We start from the raw sequence: 10,588 nt of genomic DNA, 5'->3' as shown, positions 1-10,588 counted from the left end.
CATTTTGCACCCGAATAGCGCCGCGCAAAGCCCTAATTGTGGCCTAATTGTCGGCCCGCTGAGCTTGGTGTCATCTCGGCACAAACCTCCATATAGGCATGTTTATGCCAAAAAAGTATTCACAGGTGTGATTAGGGATGCAGCGGTATACCGTTTGAAGGTATACCGCGGTTTGAAAACGTCACGGGATCAAAACCACTCAAATTTGCCGTCATACCTTCCCCACAGTATCAGCTGTTTCCCCAAAACAAAGTGCCCAGGTCGCTTGCAGAGTGCAGCTTACGCGGCCCCTCCCCCTGGCTGCATGCCTACCTAGACTAGAGCACAGTAGAGAGGAGCCGCAAGGACCCCCCTGAACTTTCCCCCATCTAAAAAGACGACGTCGGCTGTATAGGAATATTTCGGCTATTGTAAGAACACAAATGGTCCGCAATACCGTGGTATTTTTGTCCAAGGTTATTATACCGTCAAAAACTCATACCGTTGCATCCCTAGGTGTGATCATGTCCACCCCCCTTAAAAGCCACAGCGTCACGTGTGACAGCAGCTTCCTTCTTGCTGAGTGGGCAAGCAGAGGGACAGAGTGAGAGAGAGGGCGAGAGAGAAAAGAGAGATGAGAGAGAGAGAAGGGAGAGAACGAGAGAGGGAGAGAATTGGAGGATGAACCTGTTTGGATTCAATATAGATAAGCCATTAGAAACTAACGAAAATTGGTGCTGATGGAAAGATATTCCATTTGAAATACACCAAAGTAGGGATGCACAATAATTATCGGGCCGATAAATTATCGGCCGATATGGCCATTTTGCGGTATTATTTATTATTCAGATAATGGCCTTTTTCCAATAAAGTAACAGCCGATAATCAGGCTTTGTTTTTGCCTCGGAGTTGCTAACGCTAACTTTCACAATAGCCAACAAGTCAAGCCCCCACTCGGCTCATTCAGGGCAGGCTTAGTTTTTGTAACTTTTACCTGCCGCCCCTGCACATCACAGCACAGGCTAAATATACATTATTTCAGTCATTAAGTCATGGCATAAAGGTGTTTTTATTGAAAAAGTAGGCATCAAGTAAGCTAAAGTCTTGTTGGAGTAGACATCACAGTGCAACCGTGTTCCGGTCGTCAAACTTCCCAATCATAATAGGGTCAATAGGGTAGGGATGTGTGAGAATTTAATTCTAGCCTATTTCAATAGCCTATATCAGAAGTGTCCACTCGGGTTAAGCTATTGACTGCGGTCACGCCATCCATGCTTTGGAGAGGCTGGTCTTGCATGCGTGCAATTGCAGGGAAAGAGGTTACTGTACTGGCCGGCACAACTTTCTCAAAAGTAATGTACTGCTATACACCTAACACCACAGACCTGTATGGTCGAGAATTATGTAGCCTAATAAAACCATGACAAACAAATTCTAATTTTTAAATCAAGGTGTGTGTTTTTTCTGCAATGTAGTTGACAATCAACGTGGCATTCTGAAGAGGCGGGGGGAGGGGAGGTGTGCACGCACGCACGAGGTTTGGAGAGAGAGGGACATCCATGCCGTGCGTAATGTATCCCCTCCTCCCCTCACCGCCCCACAACCTACCTTCCACTCCTATCTAACCCAGTGCCCTCCTCCCTTACCCACCCCTCAGTGTCCCCCCACCCACCCCAACAAACCCCCCACCCCTATCTAACCCAGTGCCCTCCACCCTATCCTCCCCCACCCCCCCTCCACCCTCACCTAACCACTAACCCCCCCCCCCCCTCACCTTCCCCCCACTCCTTTCCTCCCCCACCTCCTCTCTACTCCCACCTAACCACCAACGCCCCCTCCCACTCACACCCTCCCCGCCCCACCCAAAACCACAACCCCCACCTCCCTTCCCCATTGATCCGGACCGCCCCCTCACCATCACCGAGGATGAAGTCCGCCGGTCGTTCTCGCGTATCAATCCACGTAAGGCGGCCGGCCCGGATGGCATCCCTGGGCGTGTCCTCAAGGCCTGCGCACACCAGCTGGCAGGCGTATTCACAGACATTTTTAACCAGTCTCTCTCCCTCCGGCAAGTTCCCCCCTGCTTCAAAACAGCAACAATCATCCCCATTCCCAAACAGCAGAAAGTGACCAGCCTCAACGACTGGCGCCCAATAGCCCTAACGCCCATAGCCAGCAAATGCTTCGAAAAGCTGGTTATATCACAGGTCACACGACCCGCTACAATTCACATACCGCCCCAACAGGAGCACAGCGGATGCAGTAGCACACGTGCTCCACACTGCCCTCTCCCACCTGGAGGGGAAGGACACCTATGTGAGAATGCTGTTCGTGGACTACAGCTCAGCATTCAACACCATAGTACCCTCCAGGCTGGTAAGCAAACTCAAGGATCTGGGACTAAGCAAAGCGATGTGTGACTGGATCCTGGACTTTCTAACAGACCGCCGCCAGGTGGTGAAAGTGGGCAACCTCACCTCCTCCCCACTGACCATCAGCATAGGAGCGCCACAGGGATGCATCTCCAGCCCCTTCTGGTATGACCTCTACACCCACGACTGCATGGCGACTCAAACTTCGAACACCATCGTGAAGTTTGCAGATGACACAGAGGTCGTGGGGCGGATCTCCAGGAGCGACGAGACAGCCTACAGAAAGGAGGTGGAGGCCCTGGAACAATGGTGCCAGGACAACCACCTCTCTCTGAACGTCTCCAAGACAAAGGAGGTCATTGTAGACTACAGAAGGGGGGGGGGGGGGGCGCACCCCCCCCAATCACCATCAACGGCACAGTGGTGGAAAGGGTGGACAGCTTCAAGTACCTGGGAGTCAATATCCACCAGGACCTGACATGGGCCAACCACACCGCCACTGTTGTCAAAAAGGCCCAACAGCGACTACACGGACCCAGGCGCCTGAAGAAATTCTGGCTAAGGCCAAAAATCCTCAGGGACTTCTACAGAGGCACCATTGAAAGCCTGCTGACTGGCTGCTTCACCACCTGGTACGGGAACTGCACCACCATGGACCGCAGGGCGCTAAGAAGGGTGAGGCGCGCGGCCCAGCACGTAACAGGATGTGAGCTGCCAGAACTGCAAGATCTGTACAACCAGCGGTGCCTCAGGAGGTCCCTGAAGATCATCAAAGACACAAACCACCCCCACAACAGTCTGTTCTCTCTGCTACCCTCAGGGAGGAGATACAGGGTCCCAAGAGCACGCACAAATCACTTGAGGGACAGTTTCTTCTCACAGGCCACGAGACTCCTTAACATATACAAATAGTGTAGTAGCCGTACTGTACCGCACTGTAGATGCTACCATTATGTATGACTAATGTTCAATAGTATGTTTAATTAGGTATACGCTATTTGCACCTAACAGAATGTTATTATGTTTAATTATGTTTAAAGTATGTTCATGCCATTTGCACTATGGGCAGTGAATACGCCACTGTCTGTGGCGTGTCTTACTGCTCTATTGCTCGTTGCCTCTTGTTTTTTATTTATATATCTTTTATTTTTTGCACTATGTTGTAACGGAGCCTACAGCACAAGAATTTCACACGTGATACTTGTACTACGGAGTGACAATAAAAATCTTGAATCTTGAAGTGAGGATTTCCTGCACTGCACGTGGAATACTGCTTGTGCTCAGGCACGGTGGTTTTTTTAGGGCTAAGACCTGCTATTAGGTGGTCTTAAAATTGCGCGCACCCAAGGACATTTTTCCTAACATTTAGCGCAGAAACGCCTGGCTTGACATGGGCGAGGCCCAAACCTGTGTTTATGCTCGGAACCTGGCGCTGGTATCTTGGCCAGAGTGCAAAATGACACTTGCGGGAGGCGGACGATAGCATTTGAGGTGCACAAAGGCCAGTATTTTGCACAGCCACGCCTGGGCCACGCCTACACCTGTGTCTGCGTTTAGATTCCGGTGCAAAACTGGATGGTGGAGGCAGACGATAGCTTAAGACACAGGGAAGATGGCATAAGAGGTGCGCAAACTGCTGCACAAACGATAGCGCCTGTACGACGATAGGGCCCTTAATGTCAGCCAATTTGCTGATACTCTCACACAGAGCGACTTACAGTGAATGAGCAGGTCGGCGTTCAACAAGACAAAAACCTGTAACCTCTCAGTTAGCAGGCAGTCTTTGTGAGTGAAACCATGTAACCGCCCGCCACACCAAATGTCCGTTTCATCTTGCAGTTCATTACCACGTTGTGTCCCTAACAGAGGGCCATTAACTGGCCTGTGTTTTGGAGGCTAAACTTCTCTCCCACGCTGCTTCCACCACTCTGTACAGCTCCATGGTGGCTTTGGCGTCCTCCACAGAAGAGTGGCCCTGCTTCCCACTCTGTGGACAAAAAAAGACAAAGACTAATCACCATTGAGGTATCTCACTACTATAATATGGTGGCCGCTGGTTCCAGGCACGGCGCACAATTGCACAGTTGAGGCGACATGCTAGAAATGAGCGCTAGAAATGAGTGCATGAACCGCACAATATTTCTGGTCATTCTTAACTAGGGCTGTCCCGGCGAGTCGACGTCATCGATGACGTCGACTCCGTAAATTACGTCGACGCGTCACAATCGTCACAAAACAAAAATAGTGTGGCTAATGTTAGCGGCTAACTGTTACTTGTCGTTACTTTACATGGCAGTAAAATGCCACTGAATGACCAAATTGATTGAACTTTTAACCATTTCGATTTCCACTTTCAGCAGACAAAGAGTATACTGAAGACAAGAGGAGACGCTCTTCTGCTTCTTTTTCAACAGCGCCTGCAGTCTTATAGTCTCTTAAAACTAGTCTCGGCTCCCAGACGTTTGGTGAGCTGCGCCACCAAACGTCTGGGAATTTCACTGTCAGAAACTGTGTCTCCAAGCCCGGCGAGAACCGCCGGCAGCAGACACGCCTACATTTATTATTAGAATTTTATTTGGTAGCGGCAATGCCATTTATCATAGTCCTAACAACACAGAGCATGAAGCTGATATGCTCCAAACAAAATTTATAGCTGTGGTTTATTTTACAATAATTTTTCCTACCCGGAAGTGGTCCGCTTGCTACTGTGAGTCATCAGCAGGCTCTGTAACGTTAGCCTCGGGAGTCGGGCTTATCGCTGGGGGAAAGACCTCTAGCCGCCGGGGCCGGATGAAACACGTCCTATTAACAGGTTATGTTTGTTTCTAAGTGATTAATATGTTTCTCCGCAAATGCGACGATGTTTTGCGAGACACCGGTTCTGCATGAGAAAGCAGGCCCGCCCACAACACTCATGATTGGTTCTCCGATGCAAGGCTTCCAACAGCGCCACCTAACGTTACGCTTAGTTCACACAGACAACCTACGCCTTGCCTTGCCTCAACCCACGCCTACGCCGAGCTGGGCGTGAACCTGTTACACGCTTTTGCGATCACACCGCACGCCTTTTGCACGCCGAACCTGGAGCCGAGTCACAAGCGCCTCTCCTCTCTCCCGACTGTATTTTTTCACGTGTTGTCCAGAATTGTCATGGGTAGCCTCTAGGTAAAATAAATCTGATATATTTAATGTTCTATTGATGCTGGATATGTATAACCAGGTCTGACTATAGTCGGACATTTTAGAGAGGTGATCTTGCAAGAATATGTGCTGGCACAACAACATTGTCCATCTTGCCTCTTCGGTCGCGATTCTCTCTCATGAAGATTTGTTTGCAGACAGGGAGAAAGCCCCACGTGATAGCCACCCGTCAATCTCTCTCTCTCTCTCTGTTCAACACGGTTGTAGTAACTCCATTTTATTTTGAAATTCAGTTAACTTTGCCATTTCCCACGGATATTGTCATGTTTTTCTTTCATGGCTTGACAGAAAAGCCTGCCTGCACGCGCCTTGTCGGCTTGAAAATAGAACTCTCGCCTAAACGATAAAATCGGCAAGGCACAGGCGAGGCGTGGGTACACGCAGGGTTCACGCTCAGGCGGCCGGTGTACACAGCCTCATTGACTAAAACGGACGCCTATTAAAAAGCGTGGGTAAAGGCAAGGCATAGGCAAGGCTTGGGTCGTCGGTGTGAACCCAGCCTTATGCAAAGATTTAAATAGTAATATTCACAGTCTTACAGGAGTGAAACGGATTAAGACTGAGGGCTGAGTCTACTTAAAACAGACGTTTGGCTCTCGCAGTTTTCAAATGCTTCCACCTCAACGTGTGTACTATGAGCTGGGAAGACTTGGACAAACAGAAAGGGAAACTCAGGGAAAATAATGAGTGATGATAGGGTTGTATCCCGGATGTCTCGCATAAAGGCTTAGGCAGGTGATTGGAGAAATACCAGGCTCTGTGTGCGTGAAGCACAGACTGTTTATGGTGCATTCACAGAATGTAGAAGAGAATCTGGCTTGAGAGAATAGCAGTCTTATTATGTTGCAGTGGAACATAAGTGGAACAAACTATCTTCGGTTCTTATCAATCTAAGCTCTTTGGCACAAATGGTGACGTGGGTTGTTAAAGTGCGAGCATATGTATGTTTTCATCGAACATCAACCGTGAAACAGGTACGAAAAACTGACTGGAGGGGGCTTTAAATCATGTCAACGTAACACAGGGTTCTTCCCACACCATTTCGCAGAGGAAATTCCAAAGCTTTTCCCTGACATCTCCATGATGACCCCTTTTCAAATTTCCATTATCATATTTGAATGGAACTGAATTGACATTGTAACCATCAATGACACTTTTCCCATGCCCTACTGTGTACTTTCATTATCCAACTATTTAAGTGTCAATATGTTTCTCCCACCTGGATGTCCCGGTTGAATATGGCCTTGGTGAGTCTCTTCAGCGAGGCACACTCTTTCAGGGGGAAGCCGGCCTTCTGGTTGAGCAGTGGGATGCGGGAGGTGTCTCTGGTCAGGGCGGCCGGGTGTGAGTAGCCCAGGACCTTGAAGTCATTGTGGATGGCGTGGCCAATCACCACCTTCCCCACCAGCAGCCTCAGAATCTAGACAGATCAACACTTTACTCACCCAGCTGGCATGACTGACCAGTTTAAAGAGACACTGCACACTTTTTCCCTGCTGAAAATCAATGTGTATGGGAATTAAGTAGTGTTGTTAATGAATGCAGGTCAAAATCTTGACATTTAGTGTAAATTTGAGGAGGTCTTCATGTTTTATCATTACTAGGGCTGTGCAATAAAAAAAAAGTATTCTTATTGTGTCACTGAACACACGGCTGTGCAAAAAATCGATATGACGATATACCAAGATACTTTTTTGAAATATCGATACAGCATCGCGGGAAAAAATATTGCGATATATTGCTGTATCGATATTTCAAAAAAGTATCTTGGTATATCGTCATATCGATTTTTTGCACAGCCGTGTGTTCAGTGACACAATAAGAATACTTTTTATTTCAGTGCGTTCAGTAAAACACTCAACACTCCGTAGTTTTGACTCAATTTCTCCACTAAGTTATCAATATAAAGTGATGTACATATTATTACACTACCTGGGTGGTACACAGCAAATTTAATTTTCACAAAATTATGTAGAGTATTGCAATATATAATCGTGATACAATCGTATCGTGACCCATGTATCGTGATACATACGGTCCTTGCCAATACCCAGCCCTAATCATTACCTAGGCAGTTACTGCAATCCAAAAGTCAAACCTCCACTTCTAGATTCAAATTCCCCCCTTCTTCTTCCTATGTGCTAAAACAGTTGGTTGATGTGACGTCAGCGGTTTTGTCATCACCAAACCCGCACCCACCTCCCCCACCACTTGTCTATAAAAGCACCTGCACACCGTGCAGCGCAGACTCATACTGAGGAGAGGAGCTTTTTGAATATCATCATTTTGACAAGCTATTTCAGAAATTTTCTGGTAATATGTTGGTTTGGTCAGGAAAACATGGTTATAACATTATAGTAGACAGGCTATGAATATTCAAATGTATGTTGATATTGTCCATATCCTGGTTGTAAAATGCCAATATTTTATTCTGGCAATTGGGTTGGTTTATAAATCGGGAGATGGAGAGGGTTTTTGCTGGGTGCGGTGTCCAAAAATAATTTACTTTACTGGACAAATGTCCAGTAAAGTCAGCCAGCTGGCTGGTGCTTCCGTGTCTCGTGTTCCCAGCTGGGAAGCCGGGCACACATATCGCCTATACCAAACCTTACAAAAAATTGTGAATCTCTTCCCTTGATGTAGATACAAAGGTCTGCTATAGTATCGATCACTGACGATCAGTAACAATACAATTTTTTTTGAAGCAGATACAATAATAAATTGCAACAGGTATCGATAGCATCAATAAGTATCAATACTAAAAATTGTAACAGATACAATACTCATTTGCAACAGTATGAATACGAGCAGTACTTTCTCTTAAGGAAAAATCAAACATACTGATTTCTCCCTCCCTATCATTGGTGGGTATCTGTTGCTTCAAAAAGCTCAAAGTGTTCTGATGACTAGAACCTTTTGACCCTGATGACTAGAGCAGTATATATATATATATATTCACTGCCCAATGTGCAAAGTGCATGCCATTAGAGCGGGCGCGCTGTGCCAGCACGCACAATATTTCTAGTATATATATTAATATATACTGTATATATCACCTCCTTCCTGGCCTCAGTGTACGGCGTGGCCTTCTCCAGGTGGCACCAGCGGATGCCGCTCCAGCGGGTGCGGTAGTCGGTAACAGGCACGCTGGGCTTGATGAACTTGTCATACACCACGTCTCCATCGTACGTCACTATACTGCAGCGTGCCAGCTGACTGACACTCCCTTTGGGGCCGCTGCCCACCATCTCACAATCGATAGCGAGGTACTTAGTGGGGTTTCCCACTGATTTTGAACCACTAGGGAGAGTGGCAGTGGGCTTATGGCTGTTTGGTACTGAGGAGCAGGTGATGGTGCTGGTGGTTGATTTTGCGATCGGTTTGCTTGGCGGTTGGAGGTTGCCTGCTTTGGACACAGTGACAGTCAGGGATGCAGAGCTGCTGGTGGATGCTGAGGGCTTGGTGCTGCAGGTTCTGCTGGGTGCATGAGGTGGATTTCCGTTGTGTGTGGCAATGGAAGGCGGCGGATGCTTCATCCGATTCTGCCAAGGTGTTTGCTCACAGTGACTGTGCCCCTGTTTGGACTGTCCCTTTTTGTGATTGTGTTGGGTCTGTTTTACTTTCAGGTAGCCCTTTCGCTCCAAGTATCGCCTCTTCTTAAGAAACTGTTTGTGTCTATTGTTTCCATTTTCTGATGGAGCTGTCCTCACTGTTCTCTCATCAGAAGGCCCTATATTGATCATGATGTCGGACATGGTTAAGCACTATCAAACAAAAATGGCCATGTACATCCGATTGTTTTGACTGCCTCAGCAACTGTACAGCTGTCCAATTTGAATTTGTCATCTGCAGGAACAGTTGGATAGCATCACCTGTAAGGCAATCAAAAACTGAGTTGGTGTCACTGGAATTCTGTTGACAGGGAACAGTTTGAAACCTAGTTTATTTCCTGTCAGCTAAAGTTATTGTATTGCCAAACACTCAAATAAAGTGACAACAGTAACAATAACAATATAGCGTTAGTAATAATAAATACGCAGTAGGAAACTTCAAATTACATTTTACTTTAAAACCTAGCATTAGGTCTGACTATGTTTTATTTACGAAGTATCTAGTATCCATAAAGTTAGCTTCGATGTTAATTATAAGTGGCTAACGTTAGCTAGTTAGCTCGCTAACGCTATCTGACTATGCTAATATTGTTGATGGCTGAGTATTATCATGTAACAAATTCGGCGTTTTTTGTGTAACTATAGTTTGGCTAACACCAATATATTCCCCACTAGAAAATCCGTCTGAAAATATCCTAATCCTAACCTGAAATATAAACCCAGACCTGTAGCAGAACTCCTGCATCTGCTGTTTTGTCACAAACTCTCAACTTCCGGGGCAAATGGGAAACGTGGTCGTAACAGGCTTCCGTACAGATGCTCCCCAGTTATAAAGGAATAAAATTTCCACCATGATTAAATCAACAAGCATGAGATACTTCATTATATTGAACGTTACAAACAATTGCAAACTCTATAAAAAATATATCGCGGGAAGCCCGTGCGGGCAGAAATGAACATTTTCTTCAACATTTTCTTCTTCTTCTCCTTCTTCTGTTTGGTTTTACGGCGGTTGGCATCCAACATGTTGCATTACCGCCTCCTTCTGGACTAATCCATCCAATGTTCCCCTGGCCTAATCCATTACAGTCTTGTTATCAGTCCAGTAAGTTCCTCTAAAAAAAAAACTGACAACTAGTTTCTTCCCCTCCACTACTCCCACACATCCCATTATACCCTTCACACTGGCCTCTATTTGTCCCAGTCTCTGCAGTCCAGTCATCCTTGTCACCCTCTCTGCTTCATATCTCCTGCATAACCTCGCGTCACCAGGCTCTTCTCGGCGAGAAAGAGCCTGGCTCCCGCCCACAATTGATTTTGTCACCCTACTGGTTCCCGCCTAGAGCCCGCCCTAGACCGGATGGCAGCGTTTCTAGCTCGTCAACTTTCACGTTAACTTGACAATTTGACCCAAGTATCAGAATC

The 10,588-nt window shown here is 46.8% G+C and overlaps 1 protein-coding gene across 1 annotated transcript; it reads right to left on the bottom strand.

Annotated features, from left to right (window-relative positions):
* Positions 1–1,909: 1,909 nt before the first annotated feature.
* Positions 1,910–9,921, bottom strand: isg20l2 (interferon stimulated exonuclease gene 20-like 2). Its single transcript, XM_083638173.1, has 4 exons — positions 9,889–9,921; positions 8,609–9,424; positions 6,772–6,972; positions 1,910–4,338 (listed from the first exon to the last, which is right to left on the bottom strand). Exons 2-4 carry the CDS (start codon positions 9,305–9,307, stop codon positions 4,225–4,227), a joined length of 1,014 nt encoding a protein of 337 aa, XP_083494299.1. The 5' UTR covers positions 9,308–9,424; positions 9,889–9,921; the 3' UTR covers positions 1,910–4,224.
* Between the last annotated feature and the right edge of the window lie 667 nt (positions 9,922–10,588).

The sequence above is a fragment of the Poromitra crassiceps genome, assembly GCF_964638095.1.
Source record: "Poromitra crassiceps genome assembly, chromosome: 1".
Taxonomy (NCBI): domain Eukaryota; kingdom Metazoa; phylum Chordata; class Actinopteri; order Beryciformes; family Melamphaidae; genus Poromitra; species Poromitra crassiceps.
The sequence above is the reverse complement of the archived record's forward strand: the minus strand, read 5'-3'. Positions and strand labels throughout refer to the sequence as shown.